This window comes from Lissotriton helveticus, chromosome 4_1 (assembly GCF_964261635.1).
Source record: "Lissotriton helveticus chromosome 4_1, aLisHel1.1, whole genome shotgun sequence".
Classification (NCBI taxonomy): Eukaryota; Metazoa; Chordata; class Amphibia; order Caudata; family Salamandridae; genus Lissotriton; species Lissotriton helveticus.
In genome coordinates this window covers 1441374317-1441396182 of record NC_136063.1, presented here as the reverse complement: position 1 = coordinate 1441396182, position 21866 = coordinate 1441374317, and the positions used below count along the sequence as shown (strand labels likewise).

Genomic DNA, 21866 nt, shown 5'->3' with positions numbered 1-21866 from the left:
TCCAGAAGGTTTTAGTTTTCCCATAGGGGCATACTTTTAGATTTCTGTTATTTCCTCCGTGAATAGCACTTGCAAATTGCCCTTAAAATATATAAATGCTTAAAATAACTTAATAATAAATATATATACATTTTGAGAACGTCTGTAAGTCGGACTAGGATGGAATATCCTAGGGCTCCCTTTCCTGGGTTATTATATTTGGGAATTCATTTTTTACATCCTTCAACTTATTTTTGATAAATAGTTTGCCTATTTAGAACTCTTGGTTAGAGAAGCATAGACATAGGTTCCTATCTGAGTTGGTTTATTGATGTCCTCTAGAGTAAAATTCCTTGTGATCTGAGAGTAATCGTTCTTTAACTACAATGTCTGTTCTGCTTGCACCAATTGTGAGCTCAAAATGCCTCCTATATAAGCAATAGAACAATCTCAAGTGTTCATTATACTTGCATTATCTGTATTTTGCTAAAAAAATTCTTTCATTATTTGTTTGCATTTCTTCTAGTGTTCAAAGCTGACAATAAGATAGATGTCAACTCACCAGAAATGGTGTTTGGGTCCAGTTGTTGGCAAAGTGATTGCTATAGCTATTATGGCATGGTATCCTAATTCTGGTGGTATTATTCCTGCCTCAGTAGAATCGAGACTCAGTAAAGGTTTTAAAAAAAAATCTCTTCTGTCTTCAATGCAACGCTGTTTGCTTGAGTATGTCAAACACATTTCATCTTGATGTAGTTCCCACCAGGTATCTGCCAACTTTTAGATAGACCGGCTCGTGTTTAAGGCTTCTTTCATGCGTGGCTTCTGACTCATCACCAGATTTTTTCCTGGAAGTTTTTTTTATCTTTGACTTGTAATGCTACATGAAAATCATCTTTTGTTATGGAAATAGTTACTACTTCTGGAAACATTGCTTGGTGGTTTTGGACCATCCTCTGAGGGCCATAATGGGTCTTAAAGTGATATTCATTAACTCCCTTTTTTATGTTCATAAGAGCCATCTTCCTTGCTTATGTCTCCTTTCTTCATTACAATAGATCAATAACCGTATTTACTATTATTAATGCTTTGCTTGGGATAAGTGTGGTAAACACTAAATAGCAACTACCCGCCGTCCTGACACAAACCACTAAATGTCCCCTTTCTCGTCTTTCCTTTTTTTTATTCCCCACCCTGCCTATATCTTTACTTCTGTAACCAGCCAGAATCTATAGTTTTAAAAATACACAGCCAGGATTTTTTATCTGCTTTAGCAAGATTCAGATATTCCAAGTTGTACATGAAAAGAACCATTCCAGTAAACTTTGAGTGAAGAGATTGAAACAGGTACACCTGATGTTTTTGAATTCCTGAATCAAATGTTTCATTTGTTTCAGACTTTTGTCAGCTTTGTAAGCAGAGTCAGGAAAGACTGAAAAAGAATATCCTGTTGCAATTGGCATGTTATTTCACTTTTGCTATGGCGAGAATCTTTTTTTATTTTTTTTATCCTGTAGTCTTGGAAGTTAACATTGATTGTTCTGGGAGGGTGACGAGTACTAGTTATATTAAACGGTAGCTGATGAGCCTGGCCTATGGCGACGTGATTCTTTTTCATCTCCAATGACACGTTCCCAGAAAAGTTCTGTAAAGCAGTTGCTAGCTGCTTTTTCAGGTACAGGCTCTATGATTATTCTCACAGAGCCATCTGGGATCCCCAAAGAGGTTTGATCATCTGCATCTGTTTTCAAGCTCCTCACACTTTATTTTAATTGTGTTGATTCTGTTATCATCTTGGGTTGGAGTATTAACACAATATGTTCCAGCCAGGTGACGCTGCCCTCCATTAAAGTATCTGTCTTGTCCACCAAGTTGTCTACTTTTGGATTTAAATGATCAGTATTAGCATTACAACTTCCCTGTGTAGATTTTATTTCTGTCACTTCTGTAACTTTTATTGCTCATAATAGTCCTATTGTTGTGGAGTTCCGGGATTTTAGGTTCTAGCCTCTTGCTTTCTGCCTTTCCCACTTTCTTTGACCAGTGCTTTCACAGGTATTTAAGTAGTGTTGCGGGGTGGACTCTAAAGTGTATTCAAACTTGGATCCCTCCAGTTGGGTGGTTTCCAGAAATTCAGTGGAAGGGTGTGGAAACGTTATATCTTGAGCCCTTATCCTCTGTGAAAGTGTATAAGCATGTATTAGGAGCTGGAATAGTGTCAGCGACACATCACATATGAATATGAGAAGCCAGACAGCAGCAATTGAGCATTCAACGAGAGGGGAAGTACACTTATCCTTACGTCCACAGCATGCCACATTCTGAGCTAGTCCCGTCTTGTGTCTTAGCCCCAGATGGGCTGTCTCAAAGTCACAGCGCGCTGCATACCCCTCGCAAAGCTGCTGGATTTTATACCAAGAGAGGTCTGCAGGCAGCTGTACGATTACTTCATGCCATGAGTTTGAATAATTCACTATCCTCTGTTCTGCAGAAATGTCTTTCAGCGACTGTTTAGGCAGTGTTTCAATAGATTCCAGCTCAAGTCCCACCTTTGGCTGCCAAACTCTTAAGGCGGGTGCCTCCATACTCGTTAGGATGGGACTCCTGTTTAACACCACAGCTCCAACAAACGCGTTGGTATAAAATCCATTCATGCTGTGTCTCTATAATATGTATTGCCTTAGTACCATTATGATTTGTGTTTTATGTTTACGTACCCCGTAGGTCGTCCAATAATCGCAGAATCACCATTCCCCGACAAGCAGGACTGTATCCATAAATATTGAATGGTTGCTTACTGATGGATGAAGGATTGCTTAAATATAAAGGAGTCCTGAAAAGAGGTATCTAGTTCCTGAAGAAAGCCAGTGACCCCTGTAGGAGCCACTTTATCGGCTGAAGCATGTTGACCCATTCCTGTGCAGGGATATTAGACTGTCCCTTGCATCATAACAGTTTTTAATCATCCCTTAGGCTCATCCATATTAAAATTGAAATTCCAGTGAGTAGGCCATAGGAATTTTTAAGCTCTTTCTCGATCCTGGTTCTCTTATCTATCCCTGTAAAATACTCCCCACAACCACAGGGAGCTCATTGACCACAAAACCTTTCTCTGAATGTGCCATGGCTAATGATGAAGCAAAGCACCCAAGTGGGGTATGTGAGGCCATGCCTTACCATTTTTTCGAAATTTCTGTTGGTCCTCCACATGTTATGAGACACAATAATATGCTTATAGAGTTCCCAAACAATAGTTATTTTCCTGTCGGTTAGTCACTAGCTCTCTTTGTGTCGTCATGTATCCAGTCCAGCCACACAGGCGGCTGGGGCAGTGTTTCAGTCGGGAGAAGTCTGGGAGTGCAAGGTGGTAAGACTCTGTCCGTTAGTTGGATGTGCACACATTTTTTGTCACACAAATATGTCAAGAATTGCCTTTTTGACCATCATTTGATGTTTTCAGGTTATTCTGGGTGAGCAAATGTTCTCTGGCCTATGCAAGCTACACCACCCTTATTCCCCTGGGGTCTATAGGTTTTAGGAATGCCCAGGGTTGGGTGGATTTCCAGGTTGCTGGTTGCAGCCATTCACCATGGCAAGTGAGAGGAAATTGTGATTTAGCCCTCTGTTATCCTGTTTGTCTAAACTGCACCAAAAGAAATACATACCTCCTCTCGTTTGCCATGGGAATAGAGATGCTGGAGACCTCAGGGAGGGAGAAAGACGGTTGGGGCTTTAGGCGTGGGGGTGAAAACTGATGGCAGCCCAGGACTGTCCAACACTTTGGTTTTTTAACATATTCCCGGCTTTTAGTGGGCATTCTGCACTCCTTCCGGATTAATTGTAGAAAGACTGTTGGAAGTTTAGGGGGGCAAGCCCTATCCAGGCCCCCACCCGCCCCATTCCCACGACTGGATCTTGTGGACTTTCTGTGGAGTCCTGTAGGGGATTGGTTACACAGCCTGGTGCCATGGCATGTCCCAGCAAATGTATTATTTAGTTAAAAACTCCCTCTAGTGGACTTTCTCTTCACCCCCATTAAACCCCTGCTAGCCTACCTCCATCAGGGAGGGGAAATTGGAGGTAAGCCAGAAAGACCATGGGGCCCTTTGGGGTGTAAGGGTATGGCCAAATGAGGGATGGGATACCTGAGGCAGGTTTTATTAGTTTGAAAGTGTAATGAACCATGAAACTGATTCCTATCTGTGTTGCTACTTTCTGAACTGCATATGACCCAGAAAAGATTTCCTTATGGTTTGCATAGTGTTGTTTATGAGGGGGCGGAGAAAGCCTACGTTTTACATAGCAAATGAATGTATGGTTTAAACATATTTTATGATTTCCTGTGTTCCGGCCTCTCTGACCAGTGGTAGCTCCTCCGCTAAGGCGGAGGAGCGTTTTTCCACCGCTCACAGAGCAGAAAAAATTAATTAATAACATTGTTATTATCATTTTATTTTGAATTGCTACCGGCTCGATTGGGGCTGGGGTCACAGGGGGAGGAGTGGTTTGCACACTCCAAGTGTGCATAACTGCTTGGCCGGCTGCCTTGGCCCAGCCAAACAGTCCTGTGCATTTTGCATGTTCCCCACCAGGCTGTAATGCACAGCCTGGTGAGGCACATGCAAAAGCCCCCAGTCTCCCCATCTGAGCGCAGAACCAGGGTGCTCAGACCAATCACAACGCTGCATTGCAGCGTTGGGATTAGCTATGGGAAGCCTGGTTGCTTCCTGGTTCAGGCGTTGTCTAGACGAGAAGCGTCTATCCCTTTCTGTGCGCAGGACGGCCGGGAGCCGTCATGCGCCACAGTGCTCGTGTGCGCAGCACATGGCACCGGAAATACCTCTGGTGCAGGCATTCAAGTGGTTTATTTTTCTTCCCCAGAGCCACAGGAGCTGGGGAAGAGCTACCCAGCTCCCAGGGCCCCCCTGCTTTCTATGAATTGACGATCAGCGCGCACGTTGCTCTTACGTAATTTCTTGGCAACACCGGAAATCCCTCTGGTGCAGGCATTCGGGGGGTTTCTTTTTCTTCCCTAGAGCCACGGAAGCTGGGGAAGAGCTTCCCCAGCTCCCGAGGACCCCCCTGCTTTCTATGAATTGACGATCAGCGTGCACGTTTCTCTGACGTAATTTCATAGAAACTGAAATGGAAATGAGACTTTAGGCTCATTTCAGTTTCAGTTTCTATGTGCTCAGGGGGCTATCTCCGCCCCCTGAGCACGTAGAAAGACGGGAGAGGTATCCCTAAGCAGGGAGCCACCCACTAACCACAAGGGAGGGGGAGCGGCCCCATTGGCAAGGGCCTTTGCTCCCCCCAAACGTTTTGGCAATATGTAGTCTTTCTGCCCCCCCTGGGGGGCAGATGGGGGTAGTAAACACTTGTGTGGGTGTCCATTGCAGAATTGTCTAAAGTTTTTTTTTTTTTTTTTTTTTTTTTTTTAAATGTAGCGCTTAGAATTCTTGGTGCTATACCATGAATCCCTATGTTTTGGGCTCATTCCAGTCACAGGCCCTTGCCCCACCCACACAGGTGAGGTTATCATTTCACTCGGGAGACTGAGGGGAACGCTGTGGGTTAGGACATTTGTGCCGGCACTGTGAATCCACCAAAACAATATGTGGAAAATGGTTTTTTAGCTAAATTTGAGGTTTGCAGAGTATTCTAGATAGGAAAACATTCGGGGATCCACGCAAACCATATCTCACTGGACTCCACCGGGTGTCTAGTTTTCAGAAATGTGTGGGTTTGGTAGTGTGCTAAGGTGGCCGTTGAGTCCGGGGCCAAAAACCCAGGTGACTCCCCCCTTGCAAAAACAGGATGTTTTTTGATAAGTAATTTTGATGTCTCCTTAATATGTTTTGGGCCCTTGCCTGTCGCGGGTATTTGGCCCACCCACGCTTGTGAGGTATCACATTTTTATCGGGAGACCTGGGGGAACGCTGAGTGGTAGGAAATTTGTGGATCCACATAGATTCTAGAACTTTCCCACACAGAAATTTGAGAGTGTTTTTTTTTCAGCAAAATTTGAGGCTTGCAGGGGATTCTGGGTAGGAAAACGTTGGGGGACCCACGCAAGCCATACCTCCCTGGACTCCCCTAGGTGTCTAGTTTTCAGAAATGTGTGGGTTTGGTAGGTTTCCCAGGATGGCTGCCGAGTTTGGGGCCAAAAACCCAGGTGACCCCCCCTTGCAAAAGCAGGTTGTTTTGTGATAGGTAATTTTGATGTCTCCTTAATACATTTTGGGCCCTTGCCTGTCGCGGGTACTTAACCCACCCACGCGAGTGAGGTACCATTTGCATCCCTTGTGAAACAACACATGTGGTCTACGTCCTTGAATACCAGTTCGGAAAGAAATATATTGGCAGCACCATAAACAATTTTTAGCTGGAAATCCTCCAACACATAAGAGCGACTAACCACAAAGATTTCACGTATGCTATGTCACAACATATTTGGAGGGATCATGAAGGACATCTGAATAAACTATTGTTTTATGGTATCGAACATGTACCTTGGAAAATAAGAGGAGAGGATTGTGACTATTACTAAGAAAAGCAGAATCCAAATGGAGCATAACAATAGGAACAGTAATACCATGGGGACTCAACATGGACGCAGAATTACCCAACTTTCTTTGAGTTCCCAGCCCATAGTCATGGGGATCCAATGTGATTTGATGATAGATATGGGAAATGATCTGCTTTTGACCTCTCATTAGTTAAGTACTGTGTATCTGACCTATTCCTATGCAATCCCAACATCTTGGACTTGATTTAATGACAATCGTGATTGTTGGTGATTTCTGTTGATTTTCTCAATTGAGTATAAAATTGACCACAAGGTTTCCTCTCTAGCACCTCTTGACTGTGTTGGAGATTGCATGAACTGTTTATTTGATAGATGGTTGTGCAAACTGATCCTAAAATGCAATAGTAAACAAAGCACTTTGCACTTTAGTATGAATTCTAGTTATAGATGTTAGATGTGAATAAATTAGACATAGAGATTGACCATTTTGGTTACGTGAGAGGGTACATTCGAGACCAAGATCTCTTGCACTTTTGAAACTCGTGCAGTGAGAGGATGTTAAATAACAGCATTCCGGGATTGGCTTTGAAATTGTGCACTTTTGAAATACTTCATTTATTATTTAATATTTTAACCCCTTCGGTGCTCATGACGAGCTCAGCTCGTCATGAGGTACACCTCTCGTGTGCTCATGACGAGCTGAGCTTGTCATGACCACACCCGTTTCTATTGTGGTCCAGCAGAGCAGAAGAAGAACTCAAGCAGCCAAGGTGCTAAAAGCCTCTATGTAATCTGTGGCTTATACAATTCATACTATCTTGATCAAATATCATGAATCATAATTAACACTTTATTAAGCCAAGTGTAGCTCACTCTGTTATATTCCAGCCCAAGGCTGAGCACTTTATTGCATTTTATTTGACAGTATTTTTAGATGTTTTGAAATATTTCAGTGTTTTTAAATATTGATAAATACTTATAGATAATTGTTGATTTTCTATGAATACATCGGGTTGACAATCATAATTGTGGCTTGATCTAATTAGATAAAAAAATATGGAGAGTAATGAATTTCAATTTGGTTTTGTCATGAACAGAACAGTAATAAAACATTTTTGAATTATGTGGTACTTTACCATGATAAATTGTAATCTAGATTCAACAAATTGTTCCTCATGTTATACATCATATATTATATGGATGAATATCCTATATTATGAAGAACATATATGGGTACTTTACCTTACAGTGTGATAGAATATGGATTGACTCTGATCACATTAACAGTCTAATGGCATTTTCAATGTGTATTCTATGGATTTTAAAACACCAATGTCATCATATATAAATTAAGTTTATAGGTTCCTTTAAATGTTGCTTTTAATGGATGTGGGGGGGGGGCCATGTCAGTCCCTACTTATTGACACTGTACAGCACAACTCTATGACTCCGAAGAAAGCCTCAGGCCGAAACGCGCTATTTTATATTTTCAACTTGCACTTGCACTTTGCTGATATTTGAAAAAAAAGAATAAAGAATAACATAGTTTTCCAAAAACGAACATTGGACCCTGATGCTTGTATTACCCGAGTAGTGCTGTCTACCTGTACTCACGGCAAATGGTGAAACGGGTGAGGACTAACATGACAAATGAGTATCCCTCCCCCTGCCCGCAACCCCCCGTTCCCTGCCAGCCGCCAATGCCTCTGACACCACCCCTCAGGTGAGTAGATCCATGAGGTGCCAACCCTTTGATAATACTAATTCGATTTCTTTTTCTCAGAAACCTTGAATGGTGTACGTCACTTAAAGAGACTTTAGTAGAGATTTAATATAACACAGTGGGCAATGACAACATCATAAACATTGTTCTCATCTCATTTATAGTTGTTCAATCCCAATCAAGTAACCTGTGAAAATGTCTGTCTGTCTTTTTCAGACTACCTTAGCACACATCATAGCCAAAAACAGCAAGAAGCACAACACAAGGTTTGTGACCTTGTCGGCAACAAGCGCATCAACGAACGATGTCCGGGAATTTATAAAGCAAGCACAGAACGAACAGAAACTCTTCAAGAGGAAAACCATTTTGTTTGTGGATGAGATTCATCGATTCAACAAATCGCAGCAGGTACTGAACTGCCTAAATGCTAGATTCACAACTGCTACAGTGTAGCTGTCTCCATGTAATTTTGACCATATCCCCATCTTCTTTTACTTTAGGATGCGAGCGTATGCATTTTAATGAGTAATTCAGCAATCCAATGCAACCCTTGCATAATCTGAAGACCAACTGTGCTTTGCACTGTCAGTTGTTTCTATTGTCTCTAACCAGCTTTTCCTTAGATCAGACTGTTATGTAATCTGCTTATATCTGAAACCCGCACATATACTGTTATGTGTACGTCACCTCTTGTTTGAGATGTTCTTGCTGCATTAAAAATACTCTTTGCAAAGCACTCTTCTCGCCTTAAAAGCTAGGCAGGGCCATGTTGTATTTAAAACCAAAATAAAAGAAACAAACTTTAGGATGCTTTCACATTTCCCCCAGGTCAAAAAGGGTCTGTGGCTAGAGGCATACATGGTTACAGAGTGAAATGGAGATCCTTCACTGACCGTTTCATTCCAGACCTCATTTATTACCTGTTTTACTTTGCTCATTGTGCAGTTCTTGCTCTTACTAAATGTGCTTTTTATGGTCTGACTTAATAGTAAAGCTGTCGCCAGGTAAGTATGCTACCATCACTAAAGAGCGGCTTTGAGTCTACCAACATGTTGGGAGCCAGGAGTACATGTTTTGATTGGGCAGAAGTTGTATGCTTCCACAAATAGTGTTTGCCCTCCACACAACTGTGATCATTTTGTTTTTGTATCCAGCAGCCTGAGCTTGAACATTCATGTGCACACAGTCACATTGGAATGCTATTAAAGTGTCTTGGTAACTTGTGGTATTTTTTTTTCTCAGGCAGCAGTATAGTTGTGAGGAGGGTAGTCATTATGCTACGTTGATTGTTAGGTCTGACTTGACAGTGCATCTGGCACTTGACTTTTTAACATATACCAATAATATTCAACAGTTCTTTGCTTCCACACTAATCCGTATGTATTCCCCTGCTATTTAATTATAATACTTCTTTTACCATACAACATTCCTTAGCAACCAGACCTGTTGGCAGTGTCAATGCTTATTTTTGCTTCTTGGTGCTTCAGAATATGTGAATACCCTCTTCTCAGTCATATCCATGCTCTCTTGGTCTCTCTTCTTAGAATATCTATGAAACATCTGAATCATTTAGGTTTTCTTGAGGTCCTCATCGGCTAAGACAGTGTTTCTCAGTGTGTAATCAGACATGGCATGTTGAGTGAAATCCAGGCCACAGTTCTCTGTTAGATCAAGAAAGATCGCTCTTATGCTTTGTAATTTCAGCTTCCCAAGTGTTGTTTAGGTTTTGGTTAGTTGTGGAATGCGTGTTCACACTGGAAACATATTTGAAAGGAATAAGATCCGTGTGTCTAGTCCTCTCCAGTCCCAAAGGTGGAAAGGAATGAAAAATCTATGCAAGGAGTAACCATACTCCAGTGCCTCGTTTTTCTTTATTCTGTGCTTCCACACACTGCCTCACTTCTAGGAACTGTTCATTTTTGGGTCTGGCAACAACCAAGACCATTTGATATTAATATTATGTATACTATACTTGAACAGGCTTTCATGCAACTTTCTTCTTCCAATGGACTGTTCATGTGTCATTCCCATTTTGCGTGTGCCCACAACAGCATACAATATGGTGTAGTGGGTCAGCCTACTTCAACCACTGGCTGCCTTCACTTTGAGCGACTGCATTTTGCTTTTTCACAAGGCACAAATCCACACCCAAAAGGTAGTTCCCTTCATTTCCAGTGCTTTTTTTCCACTTTATTACTTTAGTGGATGCTTTGTGTTTGTTTCTTGATTGGATAGCAGGACACTTTTTACCAGCTGTTCACACACAGGGCGCATTCCATCTTTATCACTTCCTGTCTCTTGTGAATGCTGTTGTAAATTCTATTTGGAGTGGCCTGTGTGTGTTTATCTGACTGTTGCTACCACAGCATACCCTATTGTGTCCATTTGAAACTGTTCTCTATAAAGTTATCCTCTTTTTAGTTTACACACAATGAAGTGCATTTATAACTACACTCCTATATGTCATGTTAATGTTTTTTAAATGAAGATTACAGTTCTACTTTTAAATCAATTAATTTTGTTTCCCAGTTTCTATGGCTTGTTAGTTTTCCTTCAGCACTCATGTATATCATGCTTATATAGACCTTTAACTGTTATATTACTAAATGAATCAGGGCTGTTTATTCCAATATCCTGAGCAATATATCTATATGCACCTGCATCTATTTGTCGATCTTCGCAATTCTGTCTTTGCAACCCAGTCTGTCTTTGCAACCTTATCTATCGAGTGGTTGTTATGGATGTCGTCTGTGTATTCAAAAATTATAACGTTAAAAAAATTAAAAAACTTAGATACATTTAGGGTCTTCTAAAATTCAAAAACTGTCACAGTGACATAAAGGAGACTTGTGTGTGCATTTACTCTTTCACGGACATTATTCTTTCTCTAACAAAGGCAATCAACGTTATCCGTAGGTTTGATTGAAGTTTGACCTTCCCTAATCAATCAATCACAGAATTTGTAGAGCGCACTACTTACCCGCGAGGGTTTCAAGGCACTGGGGGAAATAAAAGGCAGGGGTGGTGACGCTACTGGTCGACCAGCCAGCTCTTGAGTAGCCTCCTGAAGGTCATCAGGTCTTGGATATGTCGTAGTCTGAGTGGAAGGGTGTTCCAGGTCTTGGCGGTGAGGTGGGAGAAGGATCTGCCGGTGGTTGTTCTTCGGAAACGCGGGTCGGTGGCGAAGGAGAGGTCGGCAGAGCGGAGCTGGCGGATAGAGACGTAGAAGAGGAGTTGTCTTTTGATGTAGGCTGGGCCAGTCTTGTGGAGTGCCTTGTGTGCGTGGATCAGGAGTTTGAAGGAGATTCTCCTTTCGACAGGGAGCCAGTGCAGGTCTCTCTGGTGGGGGGGTGAAGTGGCTGTGGCGTGGTACGTCGAGGATGAGGCGTGCAGAGACATTTTGGATGCGTTGCAGTCGTTTGATGAGCTTGGTCGGGGCTCCCACGTAGAGGGTATTTCCATAGTCGAGTCTGCTGCTGACGAGGGCCTGGTTGACTGTTCTTCTTGTATCCATCGGGATCCACCTGTAGATCCTGCGGAGCATGCGGAGGGTGTTGAAGCAGGAGGAGGAGACTGCGTCGACTTGCCTGGTCAAGGAGAGCGCTGAGTCGAGGATGACTCCCAGGTTGCGTGCGTTGTCGGTGGGTGTCGGGGCTGCCCCCAGTGTCGTTGGCCACCAGGAGTCGTCCCAGGCTGAAGGGTTGGAGCCTAGGATGAGAACTTCCGTCTTGTCCGTGTTCAGCTTTAGTCGGCTGCTCTTCATCCAGTCGGCGACGGCCTTCATTCCTTCGTGGAGGTTGGGTTTGGCGGTGAGGGGGTCCTTGGTGAGGGAGAGGATCAGTTGAGTGTCGTCGGCATAGGAGATTATGTTGAGGTCGTGCTGTCGGGCGATGCGTGCGAGCGGGGCCATGTAGATGTTGAATAGTGTCGGACTGAGGGAAGATCCCTGGGGAACGCCACAGATTATCTCGGAGGCTTCAAATCGGAATGGGGGGAGGCAGACTCTCTGGATTCTGCCTGAGAGGAAGGAGGTGGCCCATTCCAGAGCCTTCTCTCGGATCCCTGCGTCATGGAGGCGTGCACATAGAGTGCGGTGGCAGACAGTGTTGAAGGCGGCGGAGAGGTCCAGCAGGATGTGGGCTGCGGTCTCACCGTTGTCCAGCAGGGTCCTGATGTCGGTGGCGGCGAAGAGGGCAGTCTTGGTGCGGTGGTTGTTGCGGAACCCTGACTGGGATGGGTCCAGGATGCTGTTTTCTTCGAGGTATCGGGTTAGCTGTCTGTTGACGATCTTCTCGATAACCTTGGCTGGGAACAGAAGCAGGGAGATGGGCCGGAAGTTATTGAGGTCTCTCGGATCCGCCTTGGGTTTTTTGAGTAGGGCTTTGATCTCTGCGTGTTTCCAGCTTTCTGGGAAGGTCGCGGTCTCGAAGGAGAGATTGATGACGTAGCGCAGGTGTGGTGCGATGGACCTGCTGGCTTTGTTGAAGATATGGTGCGGGAAAGGATCTGACGGCGAGCTGGAGTGGATTGTGCTCATGGTCTTGATGGTGTCATCGATGTTCACGTTGGTCCACGCTAGCAAGGGGTCGTGGTTGATGGTGTGTGGCAAGTCTGGTGTGTCTGTGTCTGTTGGGGCTGTCTGGGTGTTGAAGCTGTTGTGGATGTCTGCGATCTTGCGGTGGAAGAAGGGGGCGAGGAAATCGCACAGGGGTTGCGACGGCAGGATGTCGTTGGTGTTGGAGCTGGGGTTGAAGAGTTCCTTCACGATGTTGAAGAGCTCCTTGCTGTTGTGTGCGTTATTGTGGAGGCGGTGTTTGAAGGAGATCCTCTTGACGGACCTGATGAGGTGATGGTGGTTGGGGATGGCGTCTTTGTGGGCTGCGTGGCTGTCCGGTGTCTTTTCACTGTGCCATTCATTCTCTAGTTTCCGGCAGGTACGCTTGGATGCTAGGAGTTCCGGGGCGAACCAGCTGGCTCTCTTGCTGATGTCAATGTAGGTGGGTTTTTTCAGCGGGGAGAGGGTGTTGGCGCAGTCGTCTATCCATCGTCTGAGGTTGTGGGCAGCGTCGTCAGCCTTGGAGGGGTCGGTGGTGGGCTGAGGGCGAGGTTTGCCTGTAGTTGGTCTTCAGTGACTTTATTCCAGCAGCGGCGTGGGATCTGTTGGGTGCGGTGGCGTGTGATGGGTTTCTGGAAGGTGAAGTGGATGCAGCGGTGGTCGGTCCAGAGGAGTTAGGTGGTGTGGCTGAAGGAGATGTGGGAGCTTGAGGAGAAGACTGGGTCGAGCGTGTGGCTGGCGTAGTGGGTCGGTGCTGTGACGAGCTGTCTCAGTCTGATGTTGGCGAGGTTGTCGATCAGGGTGGTGGAGTTGCTGTCGTTGTTGTTCTACAGGTGAAAGTTCAAGTCTCCGAGGAGGATGTAGTCATTGGAGGTAAGGGCATGCGTACTGATGAAGTCTGCTATGGAGTCGCTGAACTGGGGTCGGGGTCCGGGGGGTCTGTAGAAGAGGGTGCCTCTAAGGGTGGTGTTGGGGTCCGTGTGGATCTGGAAGTGCATGTGTTCGGCGGTGCAAAGAGTGTCGTCGGTGCTGGTCGAGACCCTGATGGAGTTCTTGTGGACGATGGCGATTCCTCCTCCTACTCCGTTGGTGCTGTCTCTGCGGGTGATCTTATAGCCGTCTGGGATGGCTATGGCGATGTCGGGTGCGGAGGAGACGTTCATTCAGGTCTCTGTCAGGAAGGCGACGTCCGGTGAAGATGTGTCGAGCAGGTCCCAGAGCGCGACGGCGTGTTTGCGTGCGGAGCGGGTGTTCAGTAGGATGCATCGGAGGTGGTTGAGTACCTTCTTGGCGGGTGCTTTAGCGGCTCTCAGGCGGTGTAGCTGCAGGTCCGGCAGGTGAAGGGACCATGAGTGCGCTTCGGGGCAGCCTTGAAGCAGGTGTGGGTCCGTCCGTGGTTGAGAGCGTGGAGTGTGCTGTTATCGTAGCGGAGGCGGTCGTCCTGGTGGGTCCGTGGGGCGTGAGGACCAGGGCTTCTGGCGCTGGGTGCGGTCCAGGCATGGACGGGCGAAGACTGGCTTGCCTTAGGCGCGCCTTTTGTGCACCAGCGGCGCGCCTGCTGTGCGCGTCCGCTGCACGGCAGCGCATCGGCCGCCATATAGGGAGGTGGGAGGAAGGAGCAGCTGGGAAGCGGGAGGCAGGGGCAGCGAATGGTCAGTGAGGGGGCCGGGGCAGTAGGGGACGCAGCAGCAGGAACCGGGGGCAACCGGCCACAGAATCAGGGACACAGAAGGCAAAATGTGCTCAGGATCCAGGGGCACACGAGGGGTACAGAAGGCAAAATGGTCACAGAAAGAGGGGCACAGAAGGCAAAACGGGCGTAGAATGAGGGGCACACGAGGGGAACAGAGGCAAAAAAGGGCAATAAGCAGAGGAAGACAGGCACAGAAGACCGGGGGCAGCGAGGTGGACAGCCGGCAAGGGCACAGAGACAGCAAGCAGAGGGGTGAACTTACCAGCAGCAGCTGTGTGGTGGGGGAGCGACCTACCTGGCAAGGTCAAGGGTCACTCCTCGCAGCGCAGCGGCCGCCATATATGGGGATGTGGGGGGGGCAGCTGGGAGGCGGAAGGCGGGGGCAGCGAATGGTCAGTGAGGAGGGCGGGGCAGCAGGGGACGCAGCGGCAGAAACCGGGGGCAACCAGGCACAGAATCGGGGGCACAGAAGGCAAAATGGGTGCAGATCAGGGCACACGAGGGGAATTGAGGCAAAAGGTCACGGAATCAGGGGCACACAAGGGGTACAGAAGGCAAAATGGTCACAAAAACAATTGTCCATGAATTCATTTGCACACCACTAATAATGCTAATACTATGTTTTACCTTTACAATAATGCTCTACAATAGTAATTATAAATTGTGAGATTGTCCTCCAAACTCCCTCATAAGATCACTAACATTCGCCTAGCAAAGAAAGCTCAAAATGCCATACATAAGGAACAGTTTTACACTCCTTTGAACCTCTTCCTGACTAATCACCCTGTTCACAATCAAAGGTTCAGAATATATTTTAGTTCTTTTTAAGGTTTATCCTACTATTGTCTTCATTAAAACTTTTTATGCAGTTTTGGGGACGCATCTGTGCCCTTTATCAGAAAGAGAGACTATTTGCTACCTCTTCCTAGCAAATGGAGGCGAGGTGTCCAACTCATTAAAAACTTCCCTTTTTTTACACAGTTTAATGATGACCATTGATGAGACCGGTGCTTACCTTCTACACATTTCTTCCTATTTATCATAGCTATCCATACCACTGATCACCCTTTTATCAAGATGCTCATTGAATGTTACATTCCAGATTTCTCCAGTGACAACAAATCCTGGGGTCGATAACAGTCCTTCCTTGCTTTCATCCTCTTTGCAAGCAGTTTGATGTGATGAAACTTTAAAGAGGAAAGTCAGTGCAAAATTCTCAGATTTAGGAATATATTGTACTCTGGAAGTATACTTCTAGTATGCATTACCCATATACTTTGCAAAGGCAAGTGTAAACAGGGTCCAGACTTTTGTTGAGAGATCTTTCTCAATGGTTCATGCATGCGGAGTACATTAACGAGCATTAAAAATGCAATAAGTCTCGCCTTTCATTAAGTTAAAGCCATTTGCTTTGCTATACAATACCATTAGCAAAGCAAATGGCTTTAACTTAATCAAAGGCGAGACCTATTGCATTTTCAATGCTTGTTGTGGTGAGAATAGGAATCGGCAAGTCACCCAGAGTCTTACGGAAGTGATGTCCCACAAGGATAATGCAGAAAAGGGGAGGAAAGAACAGACGGGAAGGAACAGTGAACAGAAGACAATTTAATTATCTCATCGACCGAATGGAGGGGTCATACTGGCACTAGAAAAGCCTGTGACCCCTCATATGAGCGTTTATGGTGTGCATGCAGTGCAGTAAAGGACATACAGTCTAGCAAAATGGCTGTATCCCAGTGAGCACAGAATACATTCACTGAATTCATTCCTAACAGTTGCAGCTATCCAACACAGCCCTGAACCACTGCAGGACAAGAATGTCCCACACCTTCGTCTGAGGCTGCCCAATAATGCTGGGCTGTGATGTTTTGCCGATAGGTTGGTGTGGCGGGATGGGAAGAAGCTCCTGATATACTGTACAACTATCGATACTTGGGCTGTGATGCTACTAAGGTTGCTATTCACTGTTTTTGCTTTATTGCTTCTTCTTACAATAAAAAGATTTTTTTTAAAGAAAGTCCCCCACACACAGCACGCACACGAAGAAATCAAGAATCACAAACGCACAACAAACGCATATAATAAAACAGGTAACATGTAGAGTACATACACATGCACAAGCACACAGACACACAGTTACAGCAAACGCACACGGAAAGCAAAGCCAGCATCAGACACAGAGCACACACACAAAAAGAAACACAATGGCATGTAGCACACACACAGACACAGTTGTTGTGTCTTTTGGGGGCCGAGGTGGTGACCCTAGGGTTGGATGCTTGGGGCCCTACACTCGGGGGCACCTAGATGAACTACAGGCCTTACACGTGGCCTAGAAATAACAGAGTCGGACACTGTAATGGGCTGTTGCTGGGTCTCCGCTCCGCACCCGAATGAACGTGCGTGCGTGCGTGCTCCTGTTTATTATAGGAGGTCACATGACCGAACGTCGGACGCCGAGAGCGTCAGGAGCGTACAATAAACCTGAACACAACATTCCTCCTAAAACATAAAAACAAGAAAACGATGGCTTAAACAGTTCAAACAGTTCACCTTGATTATGGCCTCATCGGCAGTGTCCGTATAGCAGCTTCAAACTTCCACACTAATAGTATAACAAACAGGAATGTTCTTACGTGAAATAATTTCGTAGCCGACAGGAGGGCTCAGGGTTGCTTCTCAGGCTGTATTGCGACCTGTCGCGACCGGGGACAACTTCTTCACTGGTCCCACCTGGGTGTGGGAAATCGTTGGATGCTTCCTCCAGCCCCTCCTGATGTCCGGCCTCACTTGCCCTTTCTTCCACTTCACCACCAGATTCCTCAGAGGAGGCATCTCTCCACTCGTCCCCCAGACCAGCCCTGGAGTCATCCTCAGCGGTCATGTCCTGCACCTTCTGTGTTGTGATATCTTGAGATGGAGCCCTGGGACTTCGTTCTCTGTGAAAGTGCTTGAAATGAGACACATTCCGGGTCACAACTTCTCGTCCTCTCATGGCAGTTATTCGGGTACCCTTCACACTGATCACCCGCCAGGGACTCCGTTCATAAGTTAGCCGGAACTTGCCACTGGTCACTCTGTTTTTCAATAGTACCACGTCCCCTCTGCGGAACTCCACTTCTGTGGCTCTTCGTCTTTGGCTGACCTGGGCATACGCCTTGCGCCTGCTGGTTGCAATTTTGTCTTCATCTGTCACTTTCGGCATCCACCTGGGGTGATGAGGTATGGAGTCCATTGTTACTCGTCCCATGAGGCTATGAACCGGAGCCACCCCAGTGGTGGTGTGAGGTGTTTGTCGGTAGCTTCGAAGGAACGTGAAGATAGCCATTTCCACTGACTGCTCTTTGTCATGTGCAATTCTTATTACTTTGTTTAGAGTTCTCATGAATCGTTCTGCTTCTCCATTCGCCTGCGGCCAGCGAGGAGTTATCCGGCGATGCCGTATTCCCAGCGAGCTCAGATAAGTAGCTAGTTCTTGGCCTTGGAAGGGTGGTCCATTGTCAGTGCGCAGTTCTCTCATCACTCCTTGGGCTGCTATTATCTTTTCCAATTTGGGGATCACTTCAGCTGCACTGGTGCTATTGATAATTTCAACCTCAGGGTATTTTGAGTGATCATCAATGACCACCATGGTGTGTCGTCCATCTGGGAGACTGCCAAAGTCCATGCTGACCTGTTCCCATGGCTTCTGCGGACGGGGCTCTACTCTGATGGGTGCCTCCTTCGGGACATCCCCCGTAACTTGGCAGGCCGTGCATGATTTTACCATCTTCTCCACCAATTCATCCATGAGAGGGAACCATACTTTGGCTCTCAGACGCGCCTTGGTCTTGACTATTCCTTGGTGGCCCACATGAGCCAACTGAACGACTTGTTCAGTTAAGGCCAAAGGTATGACCAGCCGGTGTCCTCTCAGTATGCACCCCGTGTTGTCTTCATTCAGATCGTCTTTCACATGATATAAGCTTTCCATTGTACGTTGTGCTTCCGGAGTAAGTGTCTTCCAGCTTTCTTTGGCTCTGTGCCAGTTGCGCTTTTGGATTGCTTCCCTGGCCCTTTGAAGGCAGGCATCCTGGATGGTGGCCTCTGCCACTTCGCTTACCGAGATGGAGCGTGGGCACGACCTCTCCATGATGCACCTGACATAGGCCTCTGTTTCGGCAGCCTCTTCCATCTCTTCCGGTGTTGCTGGCCTGGGATGTCGTGACAGATAGTCAGCCGGATTCCTGGCTCCTGGTTGGTACTCAATGTTGCAGTTGTACTCTTGAAGCTGTAGCATCCATTTTTCTATGCGTGGTGGTGGTTTCGTCGAGGTCCCGGCGAACAGGGACGCCAGTGGTTTGTGATCGGTGATGACAGTGAATGGTTTGCCGTACAGATAGAGATGAAAATGCTTACAGCCCCAGTGTATAGCTATGGCCTCCTTTTCAATTTGAGAATATCGTTGCTCAGTGTCTGTGTGACCGGCTCGCAAATGCGACCGGCATCCAATCCAACTCATCCCGCGGTTTCTGCATTAGCACTGCACCCAGGCCTGCCGGGCCGGCATCTACAGCCACCATGGTGAGATTGCGAGGGTCAAAGAAGGCTAGAGTGGTTTTGTCTGATAGAGCTGCCTTGATAGCCTCAAATGCCTTTTCTTGCTCCGGCCCCCATGTCCAGGGAGTGGAGTCCTTTGTGAGTTCTCTTAGAGGCAGTGTCAGATTGGCCAAGTCTCTGATGAACCGTCCACAGTAGTTGACCATTCCTAGGAAGCTACGAACTTCTGTGACTGTAGTGGGTGGCTGTGCATCCTGCACATCCTTGACCTTTTCCGGGTCAGGTTGACCCCATCTGCCGAGAAGGTGTATCCGAAGAACCCTATCTTCCGCTTTAGGAATTCGCATTTTTCTCGATGTAGGGTTAGTCCAGCCTCTCTGAGCCTCCGGAATACTTGTGCCAGTCTTTGGTTGTGCTCTCCAATGGTCCTCGCGTGAATCATGATGTCATCACTTACATTGATCGCCCCAGGTATGTTAGCAATCAGTTCCTGGATCACATTTTGAAACACTTCAGCCGCGCTGGATATTCCAAAACTGAGTCTGGTGTATCTTCGGAGGCCTATGTGTGTGGAGAATGTCGTGATGTTCCTCGATTCTTGGTCCAACACCAGCTGATGATACCCTGACCGAAGGTCCAGTTTTGAGAACCAACAGGCTCCCGCCATTTCCCCAATGAGATCATCGATTGTGGGCGTGATGTGGCGCTCCCTCTTGATGGCAACATTCGGAAGGCGCATGTCTACGCAGATCCGAACGGCTCCTGGTTGTTTTGGCTTCCTTGTGACCACAATGGGCGATACCCAGGGGGTGGGGCCTGTGACTTTCTCAATGATGCCCGCGGCTTCCAGTTTCCTGAGTTCCTCTTCCACTAAAGGCCTTAGATGGAATGCTATGCGGCGGTGGCGCAATGCAACTGGTTGCACTGTCGGATCCACATGAAGATGTATTTCACGACCTGTGAACCGCCCTATGCCTTGGAAGATATCAGAGAAGTCCATTAGAAGGCGTTGCACCGACTCCTCATGGACACCAAACGCAAAAGTCACCACGCCTAGGTCTTCGGCCGCTCGACACCCCAGTAGCATGCCTTGCCCATCTCTCCCGAGACGAATACATTGGCTCTGATGGTTCTGTCCCCATGAGTGATGGATGTCCGGAACTTTCCCCTGATTCCGAGGGGCGTGTCCTGACCATACGCAAAAACCCTGATGGGTGATGGGTTAAGCTGCGGGGGGCGACTCATGGTCCTGTACAGATCAACACTCATGAGATTGATGGTAGCCCCTGTGTCTACCACAGCCATCACGTCCTGTTCCGCCACTCTTAGTGAGCATTGTGGAAGGGGCCTGGTCCGACGCGCAGCCGCTCCTATCATGTGAACCTGGTGCACCGTCCTTTCTTCCTCCTCGTCATCGTCCATGTCACTTTGACTCCGATCACCTTCCTGTATTGCGTTCACTGCTTGTCGGGGCTTTCGAAACTTTTTCGAACGGCATACTTTTTCAAAGTGATTGAGCTTGCCATATCCGGAGCAACGCTTCCCTCGAGCAGGACATTCCGGCGCTGGATGATTTGGGCCTCCGCAGTAACCACACGGGAAACCAGACGGGCCGGCATGAGGTCTCGCAGGTTTCTTGGTCCATTTGGCCTGCGGTTGCACTTGCAGCTTGTTGACCGGTTCAGCTTTGACTGGTGCTTGTAAGGCTGCTTCCATGTGGGCAGCTCGTGCTTTGGACAGTTCCTTGGTGCGACCAAGGGTCAGTATGTCAGCTAGTGGCTTGCCCGACTCTTCCAGAATTCTTTCTCTCAACTTGGCTGATGCACAACCTTGAATGATTTGGCCCCTTATTTCCTCCGTGGTATCCGCGAATCCACAGGACAGCGCCAGCCGCTTGAGCCTGGTGTGGTACGTGTCTAGCGGCTCCTCGGGCAATTGCCGCGCTTGCCGGAATACAAAACGTTCATAGTCTTGGTTGGCCATAGGTTCAAAATGAGCGTTCAGGGCATGGATGAGTGTGTGGTGAGTATTGGGCGTGGCCTCCACAAGTGTCCTGGCAATAGAGTGCACATCCTTGCCACCTAGATGAAGCACCATGGCCCGCTTCTGCTCCTTATGAACTTTCGTGGCTTCAAAAAACACCAACAGCCTGTCCACCCATTCCTTCCACTTAGGGGCCAAGGAAGACGGCGATCCCTCCACTACAAACGGTTCAATAGGCGGAATGGTGGCCATTGCGCGACTGGCGACGGAGGGCGGCCTCCGTCTCGTCCGCGGGATGCGTGGGAGAAACGGGGCGCGGCTCAATGGTGGAGCGGCCGCCGGGCCCGGAGAAAAGCGCGCTTCACGCATCGACCGGGAGGCCGAGTGCAGCGCCGATCCTGGAGGACCGTGCCCCCACCAGAAGAATGCAGCCCGTTAGAACAGGACGTGCGCGCCTGGCAGAGCTCTGAGACAGAGCGGGGGCACCGGGGGCCCGAGATCAGGGCGGCGATCCAGCTCACCTGCACACCCGATCGGCAAAACTCCGTGTTCTGGTGCACGCACAGCGTGTAGGTGGTCGTGTGGCACGAGCACCGCGAGCAGACACACACTCGCGGCCGCCGCACAGGAGGGCTGGCACCACCCACACGTGGCGAAAGCTCGATCAACCACCCTCGTCGCCAATTGTTGTGTCTTTTGGGGGCCGAGGTGGTGACCCTAGGGTTGGATGCTTGGGGCCCTACACTCGGGGGCACCTAGATGAACTACAGGCCTTACACGTGGCCTAGAAATAACAGAGTCGGACACTGTAATGGGCTGTTGCTGGGTCTCCGCTCCGCACCCGAATGAACGTGCCTGCGTG

At 47.4% G+C, this 21866-nt stretch overlaps 1 protein-coding gene across 1 annotated transcript in view; it reads left to right on the top strand.

The window, feature by feature from the left end:
• WRNIP1 (WRN helicase interacting protein 1) overlaps positions 1–21866 on the top strand; it is a 457752-nt gene that overhangs the window by 91731 nt on the left and 344155 nt on the right. The window contains exon 2 of the mRNA XM_078688019.1: positions 8448–8639. Coding sequence (XP_078544145.1) covers positions 8448–8639 — 192 coding nt within the window. The remainder of the gene's footprint in view (positions 1–8447; positions 8640–21866) is intronic.